Raw genomic sequence first — 26,731 nt, forward strand, 5'->3', positions numbered from 1 at the left:
CAATACTTCAAGGTCACCGCATTTTAAAGCTCCCTCCGTAAATTGTGTTTAGGTTTGAGCCTGCACTGTACAGTGGCTCATCAATTGCCCACAGATGACAAGTGATTACTGGAAATGGTTCCATTAATATGGACGGCATAATACTGGGATTCTAATAATGGAATGATGTTGTGCGCACTCCCTGGGAGAAATGAGCACACAAACGCCTGCACAGGAACCATAGCATCGTATACCCAGACGATGCATCTCCCTGCACGGACTACGCAGCCATACTACCAATACCCACCTCATTAGCTGGCCTTTTATAGTTCTCCTACAACAAAGCACCCCCACTGGGTTAATGCGCGCTTGTATAAATAATTCATACTTCAACTCATACCGAAGTGAATGTATATCCTGCATCAAGAGACATTGACTGTGGTGTCTAGACAATGCAGCTGCAACTATGAGTGTGTTTCGGAGAAATGCAGAAATGCAAATATGTGGTAGCTTACTATAATCGGCACACACACTCTCACACACACACACACACACACACACACACACAAATAAGACTAAGTAATACCATTGCGTCATCCTATATAATTTCCTGTAGGTATTTTTTTGTTTTTCAGCAGGAGTTGGAAAGCCTGCAGTGGCTGACAGAAAGAGCCAATATCACGCATGAGGGAAGCTACAGCCGGCTTGCGGTCGGAAGCGTTCCCTGTACTTACCGTACGAGCACCCGTAGATTTCGACCCGCAGGCCAATCCTCCCGTTTGCGTTCCACTGAAGGGGGACGAATCGCAGGAACCGGGCGATCACCGGCTGCTGTAGCCGGTACTGGACAACGCTGTCTGCGTTTGAGTTTCCCACGAAACCCTGCGAATCCCGAAAATACGTGTTCGTTAGGGGTTTATCTTTTAGTCTGTGCGGAAATGTCTACACTTTCAGTGCATACGGGGCAAACAAACGTTGTGCGTGAGGGGCTGTCGTCTGACAGGATTGCGCGCACAGCTCAGGGAAGACTGAATGAAAATTAGGACCAATAGAAGTTTGCACTTCTGAGGAAAAGGGGGATGTTTATCTTTGTCCTCCCAAACTGATCAAGGACGCTGTGGTGATGGGACAGGTCAGGAGGGGGAAAAAAAGAATGATAAATCATAATTTTCCAGTTGTTAAAACCAACATGAGATACTTTCAGAAATAGTGCTTTATGAACATAAAACAACTCATTGAATTAAGGCAACTCATTAAAGTTGAATCTAGGTTTGAAATAATGAGCCCTCGATTCTTTAAATGTTTCGTTATTGTATGTGAATTTGAGTCATGCTCCATTGGGGTGTGAACTTATTTCGCTAAAACAACATTCCTTTCCTTCACCTTACAAACTCCACCGTCCGTAACTTTAATTTTCTAAAAGCGACTGTGCGTGCCGCCTCTGACAGCAGACCGCATACTGTTTTCAGAAACCCCATTTAGAGACACATAAACAAACCTGGAGCACGAACGCAATTACCATCTTCTTGACAAACAACTGTATCTTCTGTGCCCTATTAGACGTTAACTGTGGTGACATCCAACGACATGCAGGTTAAGCTACTTGTGGGGGGGGGGGGGGGGGGGGGGGGTGTTGCTGAAAAAGAAAAGAGCATATGTGCTCTGTCAACCCTGTATAAATAAAGGTCAATAAATAAGTAACATGATAATGTGGCATGAAGTACCCTCTTGTGCGGAAGCTAGTTACAGCATGTTGTCAGGTAACGCTGTCCATGACTGGTCTTTCATAAGCACTACGCAGACATTCATAAATTGTTAGCCTACTATATGTCAATAAAGGAAAAGAGGCAAATGGCACGTCACTTGGTATGTCATGGTAACGTCACCAGTAGTGACATAACACACCACATGTCTATTTGTGGAAAAATGACATTAGATTGCATGAATGATTATATAGTGCTTATGAACATGCTTTATACTGCTTATAAAGCAGTAATACAGCTCTTATTAAGGGCCAGTCATACAACATGTTGCCTATTACTTTTATTTGGTGTAATGCACATTCCTTATATTGACTCTTCTATCACGCTTGCTTATATTTAAATCCATGTTCAACAGTATAGCACACAAGAAAAAACTACTGCAAGCAAACTAATATCTCTTGTTGATATTTACAGGTGCTGAATTTGTCATTTCTTTCCAATGAAGAAAAAACATATTTCTGTGGAATATGATAATTGCTGGCTGTGATGAACGGCTGAGTGGTTATTTGAGTGATCTGTATGTTGTTTCCACCAAAAATAATTTTTTTACAGATTAAACATTGGCCGAACAAGGGGGGGAAAAAAAACGGTTTCGCAAAAACATCTGACACAGTCATTCCTACTGACACAGTCATTCCAATTAGCGATGCCTGAATTGGAGGCAATGTAATGACTGCAGTGTCTCACAATTACGTGCAATCCACTGCAGTTCACAACAAAAGAGAGGGTAGACGTAAGTGGTAGACTGAAGATAAAACAGGACCCAGAACGGCTAAGACGGCGGGCACCTGCAAACGAGAAGGGAAATGCCTGGGAATAAATTCAAGGCTTGCGACTGAGAGAAAACTCAGCTCAGAAAAGCAAATACGAGACTAACAGCCCGAGTGAGTTGGATAATGAACATCTTATCTAACCGACTCACATAAAGAACTCGCATAAAGCATCGCAGAGCACTTCGGATCACAGACAGATGCGCTTCTGAATGCTGCGCGTAATTTGCAAAGTACAAAGAAGAAAAAAAGAAAGAAATAGCTTGTGCATGACATTTTCAGCTTGGGTACTGACGGCTATCAAATTCCTCGCCAGGATAATTGACTTGGTATGTTGGCCCTGATGAAGGTCGTGTGAGGCTGCAACGCATAGGCACATTAAAAATTTTCTTGCCATGTTTCCGCCATCTATCCATTATCTATGCCCGCTTATCCTAGGCAGGGTCGCAGGGGGCGCTGGAGCCTATCCCAGCGTGCATTTGGTGAGAGGCAGGAATACACCCTGAATAGGCTGCCAATCTATCACTCACCATTCACTCACACACACTCATACCTATGGGCAACTTAGAGTCCCTAATTAGCCTACCAGCATGTCTTTGGACAGTGGGAGGAAAGCGGAGTACCGGATTTGAACAGAGCTACCGACTGCACCACCATGCCATGACTGGCAAACTAAACCCTTTCTGGGTTTAGTTTGCCAGTCCTCTTTCCTCCTCTTACCAAAGAGCACCTTTTTTGGCCATTATCTTTGTCTGTTGGCGTTCCTTCTCTAACTTCTTCTTTTGCACTCAGTAACTTGGCCCCTTCACTTTTTGGTTAAGCACCTGTTACAATGTCTGGCCTAACGGTCCGTCTGCCTCCAGACTGCTCGTGCGCGTGGACTGCAGGCAGCTATTGATTGCGGACATGCATTGATCGTTGGGTCATTGCCCACCTGTGGCGAGCACTATCCATTCATTCTGTATCATGCCCGGCTCTATTCAAGAATGATTCCTGATGAAAAGGTTGCTCACTTCCTCTCCGTATGGTTTCTATCTTTTCATCAGTTGCTGAGCAACCACTCCATAGTTGTGATTGTTCATTTTACTCAAGTTGAAGTAGACCATCTCTAAATAATTCAAAATGCAGTAAATTCAGCATTGTGGCTATTCTTGACTCAAATAATATTCTAATGGGAAGAATCACTTCTAATTTGACACATTTCTAAAGAAAACAATAAGAGAAAAATGCAAAGACTGTGTTACATAGCACTCCAAAAGTCAACCAGCATGTGTGTGTGCGCGTAAAAAACTAAACTAAAACGAATTGTGTTTTAATGTCTTCACTAATAATTTAATCACACGATTATCAAACTAAATGGGGTTTTTAAAAAAATATGAAGTCCCTTGCAACTGAAATCTAATACACTATGAAATGTAATAATTCTATTTGGCACTGCTCATTAATCTGTTTTGACAATTTACTGTCCAACCACCTTCAACTCTCATTGTACAAACCCTTACGAAAGCTGACATAAGTTTAATACATTGGAATTTATTTTTATGGCGATTACCGAGGTACCAACATAATAAACATGTTCCCATTTCATACGGAGAGAAGTGTAATGCACTTTTCCATGTGATTAAATTTATACAGGCTTATGTTATGCTTATCAATGTAATGGCTCTTTAATTGCATCCATTACCTCCAGGACCTTCTTTATGGCGAAATAACCACATCCCACCCATTTTTATGACAGGCAAATGTGTACTTACTCCATCATGGGGTCCTCCATACCCAAACCGCATTTCAGAAAGAAAGCAGCCCTCTCCTTCTTGCATAATTCATGCTAAAAGCATCTTCAATGCCTCTGAATGGGTCAGTTCTCTTGTGTGAGGCAGAATGTTAAGCCGGTACAAATTATGCCGTTTCGTGCCGAGATCGTTCACAGAAAGCATCTCATTTACTTAATATGCCCCTTGAAAATAAGCCAGAGGCTAAGATGCAAATTCCTGACACCGTGCCTGACAGCCCTACTCTTTCACAGCCAGGCGGCTATATCCCTGTTAGGACTAAATGCGGTTAAGGTGCAATGGAAGAAGAAGAAAGAAAAAAAAAAACAGCTCGAATGTCAAATATTGTCAACTTAAATGGAAGCGAAGCAGGAATGATTGACACCTCCTGCCAGCAGTATTAAAGCATGATGTGGAAAGCTTTCATGATTTTAGTGGTGTTGCAGAAATTACACGTTAGGAAGCCGTCTAAAAATAGGAGCCTTTGAAAATTGCACTTTCCGCCTTTCACAGAGTAATTAATATGTTTCCAATAAATGTCATTTTATGTTCTCTTCAGAACCATTGTAATGCGTTCACATGTGCATTCGCATGTGCATTTTAAATGCTTTCAATGTGCAACTTGAGCTAAATGGAACTTCATTAAGAACACTAAATGTCTGCAAGATCAAAGATACTAATAATAGCGAGTGTAAGCATTTGGTATGCTATAGAATAAACCTACCCAGTAACTGGCTGTCTAAATTGCTACATACTGTATACTCACCTATTAAATGAATGACTCATAAAACATTATATTCCTCTTGCCATAGATAGAAAGAAGCAAAAATGTGATGAGACCAGGCTGGATCTCATGAGCCAAATGAAATAAACCAATGTTGACTAGGTAATGTAGCATGACGATGTAGCATCAGCTCTGATAAATATTTTGTATTGTAAAGTCCAGACACTGGGGCACACACCACATTTTCAGAAACGATTCCATTGATTTGTGGTCGGCTGCAATGGGCAATGCTAGACACTGTCTCGAGAGCACAGCAGTGTGATTGTTATGAATGTGTTGTGTGCAATATCCTTTCCCACATACTCGGGGGATTACATTATATTTATACCAGTTATCACAGGTGTCTATCTGGTTATATGCACTGTAACTCTGCTACCAGAGAATAAAATTACCATGGCGTGACTGTCATCCGCAAGAGGTCATCAGAAAAAAGCGACATATTTACTTTTAATACATTTAACCTGCATTTACCCCGGCATTAAACATCCGTGGAAACAGTCGCGGAACTCACCCAAGTGCTTCCCTCTTGGCGATACTGTTTCCAGTTCCTGCCGGAATCGCTGAACATCAGGAGGTAACTGGTCACCCAGTCTGAGCTGCCATATCGCCCCTGGGTGGCGACAGCTCTTATCTCAGTCCTTTGGCCAAAATCAATTTGAAGCCACTGATATCTGTTAGACTCCAGTGGGGACCATCCGCCCGCGCCTTATAATGGGGAAAAAAAGAAACATGAAACGCTCCAGGGGAACGGAACAGACCTTAATTTTCAGAGAGAGCGGGGATGGATTGAATAAAAACAATGGCACTGTTTGGTTTTCAGAATGACACAACTTCTTTTTTTTTTTTTTTATAAAGAGAGCTGTTTTGCTTCGGAGAGAAGCGTCGAGATGAGATAAGATTTTTACACACAATACAGTAAATGACAGATACAAGATTCAAGATCACAGACAAAGCATAAGACTTTATGTGGCGTATCAAGCACTATGTTAGGGTTCCATTGATGGATTTTTCCAGAAATAGACACTTTGGGAGTTTAGTATTTGCTCCAAACTTCTGAAGTCAGCATCATTACATTACACTACATTTATTTGGCAGACACTTTTATCCTAAGCAACGTACAATAAGTGCATACCGAAGGTCATTGGAGCAATTACAAAACACAGGTCCGATAAGGTACAATACTCATTTTGTACAGTTATTCATAGTCATGAACACATCAAGTCCAGTTCAAACATCACAGTATCAGACACCTCATCACACAACAAATACATGTAAATATTATTAATCGATAAAAAACGAAAGATTAACCAGTAACTTGTTATTGATGACACTGCAACCTGAGAATAACACTGTGGACAAAATTGGATTTTAAGATAATTGGATGGAGATCTCCAGACAAAAATCGTGGGTTTATAGTATTTCCTAAACACAGATTTAGTAGGAGAATATATCAGTTCAAGTTTCTTTCCAATAAATGTTAAAAGGTAGAAAATGGTCTTAGGAGTTTCAAATAGAACATGGAACATGTGTCCACAAGCCTGTATCCAGCATTAATCATAACCCTTTCACCACACGAACAGCTAAAATGAATTTAAATGATTTTGTCATCCACCTCACCCAACTATAGTATGGCTTACCTGTATTTATCTATTACTGAATGCACTGTATGTGCTATATCCGAAATCCATAGTGACTTTTAAATTAAATATTGATTTAGACTATGATTTACAACTGTACTGAGTGAATACTGGTAGCTTCTGATGTAAATTCTGAATTTAAAGACTGCATGTACTTTTCAGTCAAAGCCATAGAACTTTGTTCTGACCACACAAGCATGTTGTTTGGTTTAGGAGGGAGATGGGAGGCTGCTGTGATTTTTAAAAATTGATTGATACTGTATGTCCACAATGAAATGGCATTTTTATTCTCACACAATATGCTTGTACACAGTAAAATGTTCAGTGTTAAATCAACTCTTTCAGAGTACATAATGGCTCCCTTGGACTCAACTGGAGTTTAATTAACACTGGGTATTTTTTTTTTACTGAATACTGAGGCACCAAAAAAAGGGAGAAAATGGTGTATCCAAAAGCACAAGACTGCAACAGCAAACAGCACACAGTCAAATGTCCAGAGTTAATTCTGCTCTAACAGTGTACACAAGAGTCCGATAGGGACCATATGAACTCTGTAAGAGTTGATTTAGCACTGAGCATTTCACAGTGTAATCCTTACACATTACAGGTGGGGGGGGGGGGGGGGAGGATTTATGGGTGAAATAATTTATGGTGACTCTCGAGTATCATAATAATGGGGGATGGTAACTGTACAGAAGTACGCAGAGGGCGTTGATTCTGTAAATGGAAAACCTGTGCATTATTTCGCTCCGGGCTATCAATTTAAAAGAACAGTGGGCAGCTTTGATTTAAATTTGCTGTCAAGCATGAATTACAAGTTACATCAAAAATTCCAATTAGTTCTTTTGCCTTCATACAGATTAGTATGAAGTCATATACCAGGCACAATGACTGAACTTCCTTCCTTTATTGGAGATCATGCACATACCCTTAGATTTTAACGATCCACAGAAGTCATCTAGCCTGTAGGCAAGGTAACTATTGCAAATTAAAGTGAATAAATGTAATGACATCTACTTCATGCAGATATCGCAGGCATTATTGTTACAACACAGTAGCTGACTTCACTACATGTATTATACTTGCAAATGAATATCCTATGCAAAGCTATTTTAACTAATCAAAGGTGTATATGTAAATACTTTCATGTACTGGCCATCCATAGGTAATGAATTAAAATTAACCTTGGCACCACTTAGTGTAAAGTCAGGTAGAAAGTTTGGTAGTGTATACTTGTACTTATATACTTGTGCGTGTGTGTGTGTGCGTGTGTGTGCATGTGTGTGTGATGTTTATGTTGAAGTTATCACACCCTCCATGTAAACTCTATTGGTACTATGCTTTTCCACAGAAACTATATTCTTTTACATGAACTGATAAGCCAGTGTCGAAGGCGTTGGTGGTGCCAATTTGTACACAAAATTTGTACACAAACTATTATACCGTCTCTCTATTGGGTTTCGATATATTGGTGTGTATCTCTGGTCAGCCTTGAGTAAACATGTGCAATAGGCTTTGTGTTTGTCTCAGAGAGATTTACTTTTCAAGTATATCTAATCTGTGACTGTCCTTCCTTGCAAGGTGCCGGGTGATAAATATTTATCAGCAGAGTGAAAAATAATTAAATGGGCATAACCCATGGGATGCGGAGAGCTCCCAGTTCAATTCCCCCGTCTTGCGCCTCCTACCCCTCATTATAATGTATATGAATGAGAGAGGATAATAAACACTGCTTTCAAACAAACCAAAGCAGGTTGCAAATGCCAGTGAAACGGCATAGAGTTCTTTTTAACAATGTGCTGTATCTATTTCTGAATTAAATTAATAGCACTGCGCAGCCAACACAGAAAAAAACTAGAAATACCGCCTCGCGGATATAAAATGTCATCATTTTATCCTATTAAACATTTGTGTGAAACTTTGTCATAATTAGCATATGAATTCTTGAGTTATGGCCAAAAACGTGTTTTGTGAGGTTACAGTGACCTTGACCTTTGACCTTTGACCACCAAAATCTAATCAGTTCATCCTTGAGTCCAAGTGGACGTTTGTGCCAAATTTGAAGAAATTCCCCCAAGGCGTTCCTGAGATATCGCGTTCAGGAGAATCGGGACGGGACGGATGGACGGACGGACAACATAATGCCTCCGCCCATGGCTGTGCCGTCGCGGAGGCATAAAAAGCACCAAAAATAACGCTGAACCTTCAAACGTGTTGTCAGTATGCAGGGCCTGTTCAGAGTGAACCACAGTGTGCAAGAAACAGGGAATACACAGCAGCTTCCTGTAGAGTGAAAACATCCTTTTTCCCCCCTGTAATCGGGGACGACATCTCAGGTACCAGTGAAGGACCCACGTTTGTGGGGGCTTAGGAGTAATCTCCCCACATTATTTTAAAGCCCAGGACAGGGCTCCACATTACACAGTAAATCTCGCCGTGTGATGTAAAATGAATCTGCACTGAGGACAAATTGGAAAGAAAAGAACAAACATAGCGCTGGTTTTATTGAATGCTCAGGCTCTGCATCTAAATGTTTGCACAAAGTGTATTTGCTACTGTCCATTGCGTTACAAGAAAAGTTGATTTTTACGTATTCGTGACATTTACTTGACATTCCGGATAAAAAATTAATTCACAAAACTGAAGCGTTCACACTAAATAAATCTCACCCCCTAGAATGCAAATGTGTTTAAAAACCACATGAAAGGTCCATTTTACCATTTAGGTGCCTTGATCTGTTGATCAGCTATTCATTATATGATGTTACAAATTCACAACAGGAGATGTAAGTTCAAGAAGCATTTTAAATTCAGCATTCCCTCGGACTCTGCAACAAGATAAATAATGTATGGCCACCGGTTTTGAAGTGCCCGTCTTTCGCCACGGTACCATTTCATTTGTAATACATTTAATTTGTGTGACACAATTCACACAGCGGATCTGCTCGGCGACGGTGTGCGAGAGATTTACCCTCATCTTGATCTGCGGTCAAGAGCTGGATTATATTTACAATAGAATATATGAATACGGCACCTTTCATCTTATTTTTGGAACTTCAAAAAAAAAAGTGGTGGTGGGTGTGTATGTGTGTGTTTGTGTGTGTGTGTGTGTGTGCAGGGAAGGGGGGTGGGGGGGGTGGATTCATTGCAGCCTCCACCCCCACACATCAAAGTCATTCTTATGCCAGAAAACTTGCCACACATCTGTGGAGAGAGTTATTGCATCGATTAAACTGGGAAATTATCACTTACAGATGCCCAGACTAATAGCGTCGGTGTCGGAATTTGGCCCGGACAGAGGGGACTCCTTTACCGTTCGTTATTAGTGTCATGGGATCATTTCCACAGTAAACCTCAGGAGCTCAGGTTTAACTTCTAACCTCGGTTTAACCTCCTACAGCACATGACATCACTGCACATTCCCCATCACTTCACTGGAGCACTGGTTTTCGATTTTTGGTCCATAGGAACGACCACCCTCTGTTGGAGCACTAATGAGCACAATTTGCAGTAGCAACCTGTCCCGTCCGAGAGCAAACCAAACACAGCCACACTTACAGTAGCACTGGCCATCAGCCACGAGAGAATCGTGGGGCACTATGGCTGCTGGAACCTCAGGCAAAGGTATACATTTGCCAGCTAAGCAAAGTCTTTAGTAAACCAATAAAATCAAACAGATGGACAGTTAACGGCAAACTTTTTTTTGGCAGTTTGAATTGGGAAATTCAAATGGCTTGGCTGAATTAGGTCACACTTTACACAGTACAACTTTCTATGAACGGCCCTTTATAAAAGTTACATAACTCCTTCATAGGTAGTTATAGCCCCTTTATTAAGTGCCACACTGACATTCATAAATATGTATGTTAATAAATGCAAATAGGCATACGATGTGTGTCATTTGATACACCATGTCCTGCATTGTCAACATATCCTATGAAAACACCAAAACCAAAAAAATTTCTGCCCAATTCTCAATGAATTTTGCTTACAAACAATTATTGTCTATCTAGCCAACAACGATATACCAGAAGTCATATAACTCCATTGTTGTCCAAAAAAGTATTTAAAAAATTTCAGACAGATATACTGTGGCTCTGGTCAGCATAATTCATCATTACGAAGAAGCAAGCTTTACTAACACTGAACACAATACGAAAAACGTAAGCACCATTTTCTTGACAAGCCTGTACTCTCAATGCTCAAGTTCTATTAACGACCTTTAAGCATACTCACCATCTCTTCTGTTGAGCTTGGCGAATCCAGGGCCATGTATGTTGGACAACTGCGACGAGCTGTTGAACGAAGACTGAGGCAGACTCGAGACAAGATGGCCGTCACAATTATCTGTTCGGAGAGACGCAAAGAGCCATTCAACAATAGAGCCGCATTGTTTACACTGACAAGGTAAATTACATGGCAAAGTCATAAAACTACATATTTTCTCCCCCTACTCCTGTGTGGCTCAGTCACTAAAGGCCCTTACCCACAAGCACAGCCACAGAGTCTTGCCTAAATGGCGTGGATATGGCTAGTTTTAGCCTGGACCACCATATTGGCCCATGTGTCCCATACTGTGCAGAGCCTCGGGCAGCACAGGGCGCGTTTGGGCGGGTCTGGGTGAGTCTCACGCCGCTGAAATATGAATGTTTTATGATATTCATGAGGTGCGCGGCGGAGTATTCCGAAGTGGGCCTTATCATTCCGGAACCCGACCGTCCTTGTCAAACGGGCCGAGCCCGGGGAAATTCAGAGACTTTCCCTCAGAGTAATAAAACGCAGCACAGAAACGGCGTCGCAGTGCGCCTTTTATACGGTTTTGACCCCTAAAAGACATAAATAAAGATGTGGAATAACATTTGTATTCCTTCACGGGAATGTCGGTGATTTCGCTGTTCAGAATTTGATCGAAAAGTGAACTTTTTTTTTAACTGATCTGTTCAGTGAAACTGAAGTTGTGCCGTTGCTGTTGCTGATATTTTTATGACAACTGCTGAAGTAAATTATACTGATACAGTCACTCCATTTCTGATTGCCACTGTCTTAGCTACCTCTTTCAACATTAAATATATAAATACATGGGGAAGATTGTGCTTAAAGGGTTACTGCATAACTCACCAGGCACTGAATATCTTATTTAATTTAAATCAAATGCAATTCTTAACTTTGCATTCGAATTCACTATGGACTTCCCAATGATCAAATTGCCAGTGTACCCTTGGGCAAGGCACTGAACCTGAATTGCTTCTGTAAAATATCCAGCTGTGCAAATGGATTATATGTTAAAAAAAAAAAAGTTGTTCTTGAACTAGAGCATCTGCTCAATTAATAAAATGTAATGTAATGTAAATTAATACATTATTCTACCATTATAAAGTATAATATGCCCTTAAATAATCACTGGAAAAACAACAAGACTTTGTAATATTGTTTTTTTCACAAACAATAAGACTTTTTTTCCCCCACAGAGGTAAACATAAATGATCATTTGTGCGGGATTGAAAAAGCAGCACTTTTTAGTTTCTTCAGCAATTTTAAGGATTGTGCACACTATTTTTGGGCTGAATAAAGGTCATGATGTATATTTCAGTAACTATGCTGGGAAAAAAAGCTTTTATGTACCTCTAACCATTATTTTAAGTACTGTCAATGTTGGAAGGGAAGTGTGGAATAATACGGAACATTTTTCACTCAAGCAAATTATCTTTTTTTTTCATTGTTCTGTTTTGGGCAGAATTACTGTTCGGTAGGCTGAAATGACAGAGCAGTCCATGAGACTGAAAATAAGGAAACATTTGGCTCATTCAGATGCTTTTATGAAAGTATTGTATTTTCTCAGTCTCTGAGTTCCCTTTTTTTCCTGTTAATGTGTGTGTGTGTGTGTGTGTGTGTTTGTGTTTTTGTGCTGTTTGAAATATGTGGTTTGAATACTTAAAACATGAGGCTTGTTAAAATATAGCACTACAAACACAGGCTCGCAACTTGAAAGTACATTTGATGGTGGCTGTATATTAAAGACTTCAAGTTCTTGAAACAACGTGTTTGGACCAACAATGCCTGAATATAGTCTCAATAAAACAAGGGCCATTCTGTCTTTGCTCATAATTTGCATTACCATTTTCAAGGAGTAATATCCATTGGAATTATTATGGGCCTAACTGTGCAATAATGTTGTAAGAACTCAAACAACACTCCCGCATGCAGCACGGAGGTTTATATCTATGACAAAAAGTATGTAATTATGTATGAGACAAGGAGCTTTGGAGTCTATGAAACCCAACTGGAATATGACTAGGCCAGTTACACGTTGATTATTATTGTAAATGAAAACTATTCGCAGACTTTAGTCTCATATTTAATCAAACATCATCTTGGGAAAACATTTTCCAGGTCCTCCTAACAGAAACTAAGATGTAACATAAAATATATAATACATAACCACAGCCCATATTCCGTGAGCAGACTTCACCAGAAGCAACAATGGAAAGAAAATAGCCACTGGGTAATTTACCCAGGAATCTTGTGAATAAGAACATCCATCATTATGTGGAAAATTCAAGGCAGCATACATGCTCATTTGCTTTAAATTGCCTCCACATTAAGAAACACAATGGCCTGAATTGAACATTCATCATGCAAAAAAAAAAAGTTAAATAAGTTGCAGTTAAAAATTATTTATGAAATATACATCAGTCCCCATCTTCTGCTCTGGCTTCAGAAAAATGTGGAAACAGCCTCTTTCTCCCTGATTACTGCAAATAATCTTGCTAAAACTACTTCCTTTTCAAAAACAAAATATACATATAAAAATATAATATAATATGAGTCAAAATTTTCATTAGCTCTACCTCTTTCATTCCCTTAAGCTTCAAGTGAGGTTTTGATTGCAAGAAAGGAAGGGACCAATCACACGGTGTCCTCAGCCTCCATGCAGGCTGTTAGGCTATTTAACTTTACTCATACACAGGAACATAATTTCATAATTGTCCAGAATATGAGTAACTGTAATATCCTCTGATGCAACGATCCACCCTTCAGGAACATGAATAATGTAATTTTCAGTTAAAAAAATACTCAGGCAGCTGTTACCTTGACTGTGATCCACACCAAGTCAAAGAAACTGGTGTGAAAATTCTTCACTAATTGTGAGTATAATTAATTAGCAAATTAATCTATTAAAAATAGATTAATTTGGCACTTGGTTCTGTCTAATTCAGGTAACAGAAGAAAAAAAACAACCTCAGTGCCACAGTTCTACTAACATGGAAGCCGTCTTCTCACAGAGGTCCCACAAGCCAAACACATCGCTTGAAAAAATAAATGTCCATCCATGGTTGTATCACCTGAGGGGTTAGCAAATATGTACATACCTAAAGTTCCCTTAAACATAACATTAATCATTATGAAACATGTGTATGCCATGGACAGATGTACTTGTGTTTCTACCTGTGTTTCTGACGGACTGTATAAATGAATCTCCACATGAGGACAAATAAAGCTCTAATCCAATCTAAAATTGCCAAAGAAAACAATAACCACTTGAAAATCCTCTCAGACACTATTATCCTGATATTTTTTAATAGCTTGCCAGGGGATAGGCCTATACACATACAGTACTGTATCTAAAGGAATGACAGTTAAATGTCAGGAATTAACTGATGAACCAGCAAAAAAAGGAATGAGTGTTATGTTGTGCGAATAGGTCTAAAAGCTTTGCGGTCAGTTTAAATGAGACCCTTTGCATCACTATCTGTCAATATTGTTATTCTAATGCACATGCATACAAACACAATCCTCCTACACACTACACAGTAACATTTCCAGTGTTATTCAGATAACATTTGGTCCCACTCTGGTTTGGTCCACAGTGGGACCAAATGCTATCTGTCAGAGTTGAATTAACACTGTTAGAGTTGAATTAAAACTGGACATTTTACATTTTTACATCTTTAGTAAATAAATCTGACAGCTTCATAATATAATTCTGACCCTGAAATGTTTAATGTGTTAATTCAAGACAAACGTAATTAATCAGTGTCAACAAAACACAAGAGAGTGCAAATTAAGCATTTGTTCATGCCACATCACAGGCTATTCTGATATATCAGCTACTTGCACATTGTGTTGAAATTAAAATCAAATTAACAGCTCATTAACAATTGCTGGTTTTCTAACATAATAGCAGAACAATGAACTTGCACTGACATAAAAATCACTGAACGCTGTGTAGTGATAAAGTGTAAAATAATATGCCACGTTAGCATTTTCTAGAGCTGTTTTCCTGTGGCAAAAGTTCTGTTTCTGGTAGATGTCAGCATGTTTTGTTTTTTTCCCGGAATATTTCTCTAGGATAACAAACTTGCTTTTATTCACTTAAAGAACATCAATTGGACAAATTGTAGGCCCACACATTAAGTCCTAAACATATGTGGGGGAGAGCAAACAATCAATCAGCTCTTCTGCATTATAAGGCTCACATTACCGGATTACAGGAAGTATCCTACACACACTTTTACACACACACACACACACACACACACTTGGCGCTTGCATCCTGGAACAGCCGTTCTCTTTTCAAAGGTTCCTAAAGGAGATTCTAATGTCCAATGGGGCTGTAGCAATAAAACTGTTAACAAAACCACACAGGTTTACCAATGAGATTCTCGTTTCTAAATGCGTCCTATTTACAATCACCCAAGCAATACCCACAAAATGACTTTCAGAGTCAATCATAATTGACCCAGATGTGCAATCTCTTCAATACTCTGATCGCACATCACAGTCAGTTATGATCTGGGAAATTTAAACCAAGCTCTAAATAAGATATTTTAGTTACTTCATTGGCATTTAACTTGCCAATTATTAACTTGTCATTTCTCTGATAAGGCAGGGTTCATTTTATAAATATAATAAAAAATTAATGTTTCTATTTTCTGTCGCTCCCTAATTTGAAATCAACAAAAGCGCCTCCAGTGATGACACCGTTCCAGCTGAACGGGCGTTCTCTGATGCGCTTGCCAGAATGCCAGAGATGGTTTGAAACCACAGGCCACACGGCGCTTGAAAAGAGGGCTAATCTGAACCTGAAGACAGCCATTAATCTCGCCGATGACAGCCGATGGCCTTTTCCGATTTTCTGGCACTGCCCCGGCATATGAAGGGTATGAGTGCAGGGGAAACCTGAGGACCTGCCGAAAACCTGCTACACCCTGGGCGGGGTACACCCCAGGCAGGGCACTGCCAGCAGTATTGCGCTATCGCTCCCCCCCCCCCCCCCCCCCCCCGCGCACATTAGTCGGCTAACAACCTGCGATGTCTCAAACACAGGGCCTAGCCTTGCGCTTGTGTCATGTGTATATTTTTAGCCACTTGGGAAAGTCTTTGGGCAGCCCTGCTCTAGCTGTTGAATGGAGGTGTGCTTTGTTAGGGTTGGAGTGAAAACGTACAGGACGGTAGATCTCCAGGAACAGGGTTGTGCAGTTAGGCTGCCACTCGGGCAGATGAACCTGTTATCCCATCAGGATATAAATATAATATGTTTGTTGTCAAATTCATTCATAAGTTTCATGAGAGATCATGTTGTTATTAAAGAAATAAAAAAAATTAAGCGGGCCTCTTATTAATGCTTGTTAGGCCTGTCCTGGAGGACTATAATCCAGAACCGGGGGGGCGACATAGCTCAGGAGGTAAGACCGATTGTCTGGCAGTCGGAGAGTTGCCGGTTCAAACCCCGCCCTGGGTGTGTCGAAGTGTCCTTGAGCAAGACACCTAATCCCTAACTGCTCTGGCGAATGAGAGGCATCAATTGTAAAGTGCTTTGGATAAAAGCGCTATATGAATGCAGTCCATTTACCATCTACCAGAACCAGTCTTTGAATCAGACTCATAATTGGGATACAAATTTGTGCTTGGCTGGGAAAAAGCTAACACAATCCTACAGAGAGAGAAAAACAACATTTCGGGAGCCGTCAACAGCAACTTTGCGGCAGCGGAGCTGAACTAAAATAATCTCATCATAAATTCGACCATTAATTTTCTCAACTTAATCTCGATTTAGTGTTATTTATTCCAATAGTTCTGCTAGCTAGATTTCCTGAGCCTCAGAAGAGGAAGCTGTGAATAAAAAAGTCTTAAGAATTCAGTTTTTTAATCAAATTTGAAAGATAAGATATGAGTGCCAACCACGATGAGCTGGTAAAAACAGTCGCAGTCAGAGTGGGCTTGCGTAAGAATTTATATTCCCTGTGTGCCAGACAAGTTTAAATTAAGTTGTTGTCTGCTTTGCTCAAGCTATAATAAGATATAGGCTATAATTTACAATCCTGTAATGCAGAACATGCTTGGACTCAATCAACATTTGTCTTAAAATTTAACAGCCGGACAAACACAATGACATTTTCATAAGCGCAAACATGTTTTTGTTCATCTTTGCCCTAATCGAATTATGATATGAAGAAAAATAAACACTTGTATAAAATAATGAGTCAAAATTGATTGAATCTAGGCAAAATGCAAATCAAGGTGAGCCACAAGACTAAGGTACCAACTGAGTGAATTAATTCATAGCCGGCAAGCCATGACATACAAAGAATGGTCATCAAGGATACATGATATAATATCGAATTGAAATAAAATGACACAAAAAAATTTTAGTCGTCACATATCACATGTGGAATGAAAGAGTAGAAGTGAAAGTACCTCATAGCTTGTTATGGCTGATTGAGCCAGATGCTGCTGAAATGTATAGTTCCCCTGGGATCCTCGACATGAATTTTTAAGCGTGTTTATAGAGTTAAGCTCAAGCTAAATAAGCACATACCGCTTAATTGCGAGCGACTCACGATGACTGCGCTGACGGGCATATTTATATAGGGCTACTGAAACGCCTGGGTTTTGGATAACGGTTCATGTGCAGGGTTACGCTTGAGGTTAATGGTAAACTGCACTGCATGACAGGCACATTCAAACCTTTATGCAATATTCCACATGAAACCCAGACTATGAGCAGTTTAACCAGGCACAAAAAAAACAGCATTTCTACACAGTTATTGCGGAGCCAAATTTTATTACGCAGGCAAAGCACCTGCATTTCCCACAGCTCCCAAAGTTATTTGTGGTTTCAATTAATAATTTTTATTTGTTATGGATTTTTGTTTTATTTCAATCTGAAATAACACTGTCTTTTATCGATTACTTTCACTTAACACAGATTTGATTAAATTCCCATTGATTAGGAAAATTCCTTTAGAACTCTTCAATTAAGTGCTCCCCATCCACAGTCAGCCAAGGGCTCTGTTATACATTTCAGCCACTGACCGCCATATCTCCACGCCATAAAACATTACACCAATTAATAATAATATTTCCAATGGAAATGGGTGTAATAGCAGTGCTATACCGCAACCTCTATCTCACAACATTCTGCATTTTAATAAATAACCACTTTCAACAAAGCAAAAGCTTAGGACTTGCAGACACCACACGTGTGAGCTGACGACTGTCATGGACTGATGCGTACTGTATGACAACCCAATCTTTTTTTTTTTAAATAATCACATGTTCTGAAAGCAACGAGCAATGTGTGAGCAATGATTAGTGATTGGACAAGCCAAAAAAAAAAAAAAAAAACTGTGTGTGATTATGTTGGTAATACTGGACTCAAGCATATCTGGAGGTGCACATTTACCACTAAGGTATCAAACATCCTGCAGTCTTCTCTTTTACAGATAAGAGTAAAATACATTCAGCTACTGAGAAGCTGTCAACTTATGGAAACTGGAATCTGGGCACTTTTTGTGCGCGCCTGCTGGTGACTCACGAAGGCCCGACAGAAAGCTCAAGCATTCTTGGCCTTCGACAGCTCTGACAGCACGGGAAAGTGAGAAAGGTCAACTTTTTTCAAAGCCCGCTGATTCGATAAGGCAGGTTTGGCAAGCTAAATAATGGTCTCCCGGCCCTCTAGAATGTTCCTGTCGGGCCTCCAGAGGCACTGATTTGTCACGTCGTAAAAAAAAAAGGCATAACATATCTTAAATGTAGATCAGCGACTCTCCAGCTGATTAAAGGGGATTTCGCGGTTTCTCTTCGATTTGGTCTTCAGCTTCAACAAAGCGCTCTTTAGACCTTTCCGCGCGAGAGAGACGTACGCCGCAGCGTGCAACAGGAGAGTGTGGAGTGCTTCGCTTTCACGGCACCACAAAAGGCTGCGTTGACAGCTGATTTACTTTACGTGCGAGTGACTATTCCAACAATCGTCATAAATGCTGCCTCGTGGTCCCCAGACAGTTATTTTTCCTGTCTGGACCTGACACTTAACAATGCGGTGAAATATTGCGCAGGCACAAACAGGAGCCTTTACATTCAGGGAGCGCTCTCCTTTGTTTATACAAGCTAATGAGGTTGCTCTATCACAACAAAGCACGCAACATATTCAACCAGCTCACTATTCTTTTGAATTTCTTTCCTTTAATAGAAAATGTCCCTTTGTGGTGGAAATACTCAACGGCTGGCATCATTATGTGCAGTGCAGTTTTAAAATATATCTCACCAATGTATAGTATCACGCAGACCATGATGTTGTGTGGCATTTCTCTGTCTTGATTAACAGTGAGAATCACGCAGAAGCCCTGGCTATATTTATGCTTGTCATTTTCAATTTAAAAATAAACTTCTCAAAAGTTGACTGGCCCATTTCCAACACCAGTTAATATCATTCCGGAGAAGAGATCCCATGACGTTCATTTGAACATTTAAAGGAAGTTTACCTCCTGAAGTTTTCTTAATTTGTTAGGCCCCATGTTGCTTCTCCCCCCCCCCCCCCCCCCCCCCCCACCGCCCCAAAACAAAGTCAGTCAGGCCCATCTGAAATCTTTCTCTCAACGTGGAACCACAATCTCCAACTGAGGATCTTGGAGACAGACTGCAATTCCGGGGAGGGAGGAGGAGGATCGCATGGGAATAAACCAGCCTGAACCACTGATGAAGCTGCCAGCTATTTCTTCTGAGCTCAGGAGACCTTCAGGACCACGGACAGCGAGGCTTGACTAGCTGACTTGTTGCAAGTTGTTTATTGCTTTTGTCTGGCCTCTAATTAGGCATAGGGTGAGATTCACATGAACCAAGCTGCTATGTGATAGCCGCTAATATCTCCCCAACCCTTAATTGTACACATACAGCAACTGTGTGTACGCATATGTTTGCCCATTTGTTTGATACTGTTAGCTCATCTATAAATGACAGTAAATTAAACCACCAAAATGGTCAATTTACAGTCTTCTTTCTTATTCTATCAACACCTGGCCCCGTGACCACACCTAGCACAACACACCAGCTCAATTTACCCCCCAAAGCCATTATTTCCCAAGATCTCTCAACATCTCTGGATTTTTCTACAGTGTCTCAATCTAACACGGTGGCATTGCTCCATCCATAAGATGGTACTACATTTGTAAAACAGTCCTGCTGGTTCTTATTCAAATGAGGAATGCATCAGTTTCTCAGCATATTCATAACTCCAGCTCAGCCATCCAAAACATCACCGAAAGTTTGTTATATCAAGATGAATAAAAACATATTAACAAGGTAACACTGTTATCATGTTTTTTTTTTTAACACAGCCAAAGAACAACTTTTGGCTAGATAGTAAATAGCTCTGGACTGTGATTTACGTTTTCACAGGAAAGGACATATTTAAAGAACACATTTGTATTCCAAAAAAGCATTAAAGCACAATGGGTTTGTAAAACCTACAGCCTAAATAAAGTTTCTCTTTAGTTAATGAAAAGTTTGTTAAGTTTTAGGGGTGGAATTTAGAACAGTGGACCTGAGAACAATGTCCAGAAGCCTAGTGACTCAAGCACGCATTCAATATACTGTCATAAAAACATACATGTTCTGAGGCAGTTCCTGGGTCCTAATAACAGAGTCAATACTGCAGTATTTAAATTATTAATTTTTCGATTAAATATTAAACCCTGCATACTTGACAATTTAGCTAGATGATGGCAGGCTATGTAGCATTATTAAATTCTTCATTGTGATAAGAAGATCACATTTGTGAGGATGTCACTGAGAATAATTATATTTTTGATCAAGGCACTAGCGATGTATTTGATTTGCAAGGGCAGAAATCCATATTACAGCTTGGAAACCGGGGAGTACTTGAGTTTAATTGAAGATGGGAAAATAAACCAGTAACTTGGATCTTTAGCCATGCTGACTAACATCTTGAAAATGTTAACATTTAAATACAGTGCAGTCTGCTTTGTAAGAATAACATCAGTCTTGGATTTGCCACAGAACAAATGGAATGAATAAGTTTGTATACAGAAAACATATTCATCAATTACAGGCATATTTCATTAAAATAATATAACTGAATAAAGTTTTGTTTGTTTTAACACAGCTTTAAACTAAATAAAGTAGTTATAGCATTGCACACTGAAACAAAGTGCTGTACAGAGAATGTATTGTGTTGATTATTCTACAGTCTTGCAGAAAATTTTGATAAATTTCACATCATTACTGTAAACAGAAATGATAGCCTAATACATTTAATAAATTAATGTACTTCAGGCACTAGGCAGTGCCTATGGAGTATTGGTTGCTAGGGAATTATATTTACTGTGTTAGTTTCCCCCAGTTTTAAAGATGTAAAACTAACATAGTAAATATGCCCTTGTCTAGTAACCATTACTCCATAGTGCAGAGATCTTCATTCATAGTCCAAAGATCTTCATTCATGGTCCCGGAGAGCCACAGGGTCTGCTGGTTCTTGTTTTCACCTTAACATCAGCAACCAATTCAGACTCAAGAAACCAGATGAGGGGAGTTATCCGTGTAATCGATCACTTTACTTGATCAAGTGCAGAGTGACACCAAAAACCAGCAGGCCCCTGTCGACTTTCCAGGACCAGGAATGAAGTTCACAACCATAGTGCATGCACAGACAGTGTAGAGTGTGCACATCAGTTCACAATAATGTCCACTACCAAATACTTCCTAAATATACTACAACATGTTTTGACGTCATTATTTTACACTTTATGTAGTTTCGCTGAAACAGTAGAACATGTATAAGTCTTACACTTTTCCAGCAAAACCATGATAAATCTCAAAATTAAATGGAAAGTAAGGATACCACAAAAATTCATTACAGAGCTAAATAACTCTTCCAGGGTAATCACCTAATCATGATGCATGGGGACTAAGCCAGATAAAGAATAATATTCACAAATATTCATAAAAGAATGGCAATAAATTTCAGACAAAGTAATACAAAATATGGTGGGTGAAAGTGTTCTACTCCAAGAGCAAAACACCATCTATAAGGAACTTGTCAGACATACTATGGTAGTATAGATTCCATTCAAATACCATTCTTAAGAGGATTTATTTAAATACTAAATATACCACAGACAGTTACAAAGTTCCACAGATTGTATGTTCCTGATACAATATCACACATTTTTCCAAGGCTTATTTACATGTTGGATTTGCAACCATTTACATAATTAGCACCTTCTTATAAAGTGCAGTTTTGTATTTGAACAAAACGTTTTACACATCTATGGATCTTAGATGTCAGGGTTGAAGTGTTTGCACACCTTATGTGCAACATGCTACTAACTGAATCCTATTTCCAATTTGATCAATTTGCATCAAATTTGCTATGCAAGTACTAGACTATGTGTGCCACCATCTCGGTCAGTTAAACCCATCAACTACTCAAAAAGCACCTCAAGTATACTTGCACTAATAAGCATGTAAATAGGAATTAAATCATGTTTTTTTCATTTGAAATTTACAGTAATGTGTTCAAATAATATAACCACTAGAGCCATGACATTTAAGATTATTTTAGCTTCACTTTTTCACAGAAGATATCCAGAGTTTGCAACCTCTCTGCTTGCATTTGGGTACCAATGGCATGGCTACAAAAAAGTAGTGTGTCTGTGGAATTTAAGGATCAGGAAACACAGATTTTCAGGTAATGCTGAGTCCTAATTGTTCCACATTTCATGAATGAATGCTCTGTGAATCAATTTGTACATTTATAGGCCCAACAGCAAGCAGCAGTGTGGCACTGTAGAACAACCGATATATTTGCTTTGTGTATTAGTGCATAGATAGTCAGAAATTTACATTTGTCTGAAGGTGAAAGGTGAAACCAAGTCCTTGAAAGATTTTACTGTAAGCCAGTTAGTACTATACTGTAAGTACAGCAATACAGGCAGATGCAGGATGTTGCGTATGCAATAAGGACATATCTCAATGTAACCTAATCTAAATCTGCCTCTCAAGAAATAACTGCTAAGACAAAAGAACAAGAGCTATTTATATTGGAACAAAATTCAGGCTTATTCGATTTGTGATAAAGTCGACAGAAGCGTTTCAGCATAACTAGCCGATGCTCTATTGGCAACTGTAGGCTATATATAAAACTGTATGATGTTACCATAATGGTTAAAAAGGATCAGGCATTCGCAGAACCTCTATCCGCAGCTAAAACGGCAGCATTCATTGTGAAAAGGCAATATGCCAAAAGCTTTAATCTTTCCAGACACAAACACATTTGTGGCAAACATAAAGAAGCAGAGCAGAAAACTGGAAGTAATTGTTTTCTGCAGGAGACCAAAGAGCCAATAAGCTGTAGACAAGTGATGACTCCCAACCAGCACAATGCACATTTAGCAGAACATTCATTGGAGTTAATGCCCAGCGCTTTCCACTTGTGACCGGCAGCAAAACCAAAAACTACACTGCAGATTGATGCCACCAGTTGTTTTATAAATCTCTCTTTCTTCCCACAAGTTCAGGCATGAACAGTTTATGGTGTAGCAGATATTTAGAACTGAATCTTAATGATTAATCTTCAATGTATCGCCAAAATCAATGGATAGTCTCCTTTTACCCCCAAAAAGAAACTTCCCTAGATGTAGGCCATGGAAGCCCCAAATGCACCCACTGCCATCTTTAAATTAAGTTGAGCTGAAAAAAATGTGTTAATAATAATAACATATTTTTTTGTTTGGGGAAAAAAAAACCCTCAGTAGTGTTATCCAAATGGCAGGTCGTCACCTGAATTGAGAAGAGAATAGCACATTCATAGTTGTGCCCTGCAATGGACTGGCAAACTGTCTCTCACTCAATGCATGCTGGGATAGGTTCCAGCACCTCCCGCAACCCTGACCAGAATAAGCAGTTACAGATAATGGATGAATGGACATTCATAGATACATTGGGGCCTCATTCATGAAACATCTGTACGATCACATTTGATCGTAAACTGTGAGTAAGAATGTTTCCAAGAACATTTCAGCATTCATCTTTTTTTTTTCTTATCTGTATTTGTTAATGGCTGTTTCCTTATGCTAATCGCATAAACAGGATTGAGCATAAAATTTAAAAACAGTCAGGATTCATCATCACATGCACCTGGGATATGCACAAACAAGGTCTGCACATGTGTCATGAAAGTTCTGAAATGCCTCCATCAGCACTGTACAGGTTTGATAAGTTGTGAATAGTTTCAGGAGGTCCAGTGTTGAGACGTTATGAAGATGGAACACTTGGTGGCAGCAAATTTCAATGTTAAGTGTCTGTTCAATTTCTTTCATGTTAATAATTCAATAAAGGAATATTATTTTCTTTTGCTCATGACAATACATTCACAAGCTAGCTGGATACCGACTGCAGCTAAACCACTGGCATCAAACCACAATCATCAAACAAAAATGATTTTGGGAGAGTTAACTGTATATTCACTAAGATTATTCATCTAACTAGAGTAGTCAGTGATACGACAAAATGCTTATTTTATATATGACTGCAATCCTGAGTGTGTGGGTGCTGGTGCCAGGCAGGATCAATATTACTGTTTATATTGCGAAATGAAACAGTTTTTTCACAGCAGCAAAGCTTTTATAGAAATTCCAAAACAAATAATAACACACTAATTTATTTTAATCTGCTAACGTACGCTTTTTTTCCAGCAGCCGCGCTCATTACTGCGGGTAAAGCGCATCGATGTCGAGCCGATGGCGCCGTTTCAGTCAAAGCCCCATTGACAGTCGACAATTATATCCAGTATTATTGCTCTCGGCGCTAATGTTGCCCTGAGAGAGGCCGATTAACGCAGTTGAGTCTGCTGAAAGTGTCAGCGATGAGCGAGTTCTTCCATGAGTCACATGGTTCATCAGCTGTTTTGTTGTTATTACATCACTGGAAGTGGGTGGAAAGGTAAAGCAGTGGGTAGCGCGATCACCTCACAGTGCCAGGGTCCCAGATGTGGGATCAGACCTCTTGAGTGTGTTGATTTTGTATGCATGAACGTTGGGGGAGTTTTTTTTGTTTTTGTTTGTTTGTTTGTCTGTTTCTTTGTTTTTGTGGGCTTTTTGGTGTGGCACTCCAATTTCCCCCCACAGCCCAAGGTCAGTTTCAGGTTAATTGGCATATATGCATTGTTATGCACCTGTATGCCCGTGTGTGCCCTGTGATGGAATCACATCCCTTCCAGAGTGTGGTCTGTAACATTGGTCGTGGTTCAGTGCTAGGATCTAGTGCTAGTGGTGTTACTCAGTAAGAGTGATCCTCTGGTAAAACAATCGATCATCAATCAATCGATCAAGGCAATTTTTTCATGTTCACATTTTCTCTGCGCTTTGAAAGAAATTTAAATTTTGAACATAGCATCTTCAGTGATTCATGGTTTCAGTAAAATAGGCAATGAATTTAGTTCTTTCTATCATAATAGCACAACTTTAATAAGCAGCTAACATTCACTAGTTATAGTAATTTAAATTCGTATCTAAACGAGCATCTACCATTTTGAACTACTGAACAGACATTAGATTTTATGCCTAAACTATTTAACATTTACTTTGAACACACTATAGAGAATCATACCACAGTTTTTTCTTTCTTTCTCTCTTTTTTCACTTACGGTACCAAACGATTTATTATTTCCTTCAGGAACAGCATTTCCGGTTGTCTCTGCACGAGGCACTCAGTTATTGATTGATGAAACATCACGAATTGATCCGAAAGGATCAATGTAAAAAAAAGGAAGATTATGTGACTTTATGTGGTTTTGTATACCATGCAAACCGCGCATAGAACAAAACATTCACCGATCAGTACCCTTATATAGAAACTGCATTATAGCTATGTTATAATAACATTTCTCGTGACTTACTGTGGCTCATTCTGTAGACGGGTGAACAAAACAGTACCACCTTTTTGCTCAATAATGCGACAATCAATGATTTAACTACTCTGGCGGCAAAAACAATTACTGTCACAACTGCCCATTAAAAGGAACTTCATATTGATAAAATTCTTCAGCTTGGAGGACGTTAAATGATCTCCGCACCGATCTCACTCCGAAGGAAAATATTTGTCCTGCGGTATGAAGACTGTGATAAACAACTCGCTGAAAATTAATAATTTCTGTGATAGTTATTCGGTGTTTTACGAATGTCATTTTAATGCAGTGTTTTGTCTTATTATTATTATTATTATTATTATTATTATTATTATTATCCTAGTATGCGGGAACGTTAACACAAGAAGCCATTCTGGCACATGCAGCGGTCCCGAATATGCAAATATATGTACAAGAGATTGTGGGGGTGGGACTAAAGAACATATAGTTTTTGTCAACATCTGGGAATATTCTGCTAACGTCCATAACATTATTTGCAATTTAAACAACTTCTTCCCCGATTACCCAATATTCTGCGCTCGCAAATAAACCGGCTACCTTTACGCAGAAAACCATGCGTTCAAACTCAATATACAGTGGCTCGCAACATATTCATATTAGTAAGCGCATATATCCATACTTTGTGGTAAGTATCCACGTTGCACACATATGTATACATAATACAAATCGGCAAAGTGATTCCAGGAGTAACTGACATAGAAATTAAGTTGATGAAGAGCGAACTTATTTCCCTGATATTTAAATACTTTCCAAGCTTTTTCGATTATGGTTCAATGCACTGAATGAACCGCAGTGAATCAAT

The 26,731-nt window shown here is 39.4% G+C and overlaps 1 protein-coding gene across 1 annotated transcript in view; it reads right to left on the bottom strand.

The window, feature by feature from the left end:
* Positions 1 to 26,731, bottom strand: part of LOC118207034 (contactin-associated protein-like 4) — a 58,886-nt gene that overhangs the window by 31,470 nt on the left and 685 nt on the right. The window contains exons 2-4 of the mRNA XM_035380296.1: positions 10,941 to 11,051; positions 5,580 to 5,773; positions 714 to 861 (exon numbers count right to left, since the gene is read on the bottom strand). Coding sequence (XP_035236187.1) covers positions 714 to 861; positions 5,580 to 5,773; positions 10,941 to 11,051 — 453 coding nt within the window. The remainder of the gene's footprint in view (positions 1 to 713; positions 862 to 5,579; positions 5,774 to 10,940; positions 11,052 to 26,731) is intronic.

Source organism: Anguilla anguilla, chromosome 10 (genome assembly GCF_013347855.1).
Source record: "Anguilla anguilla isolate fAngAng1 chromosome 10, fAngAng1.pri, whole genome shotgun sequence".
NCBI classification, from domain to species: Eukaryota; Metazoa; Chordata; class Actinopteri; order Anguilliformes; family Anguillidae; genus Anguilla; species Anguilla anguilla.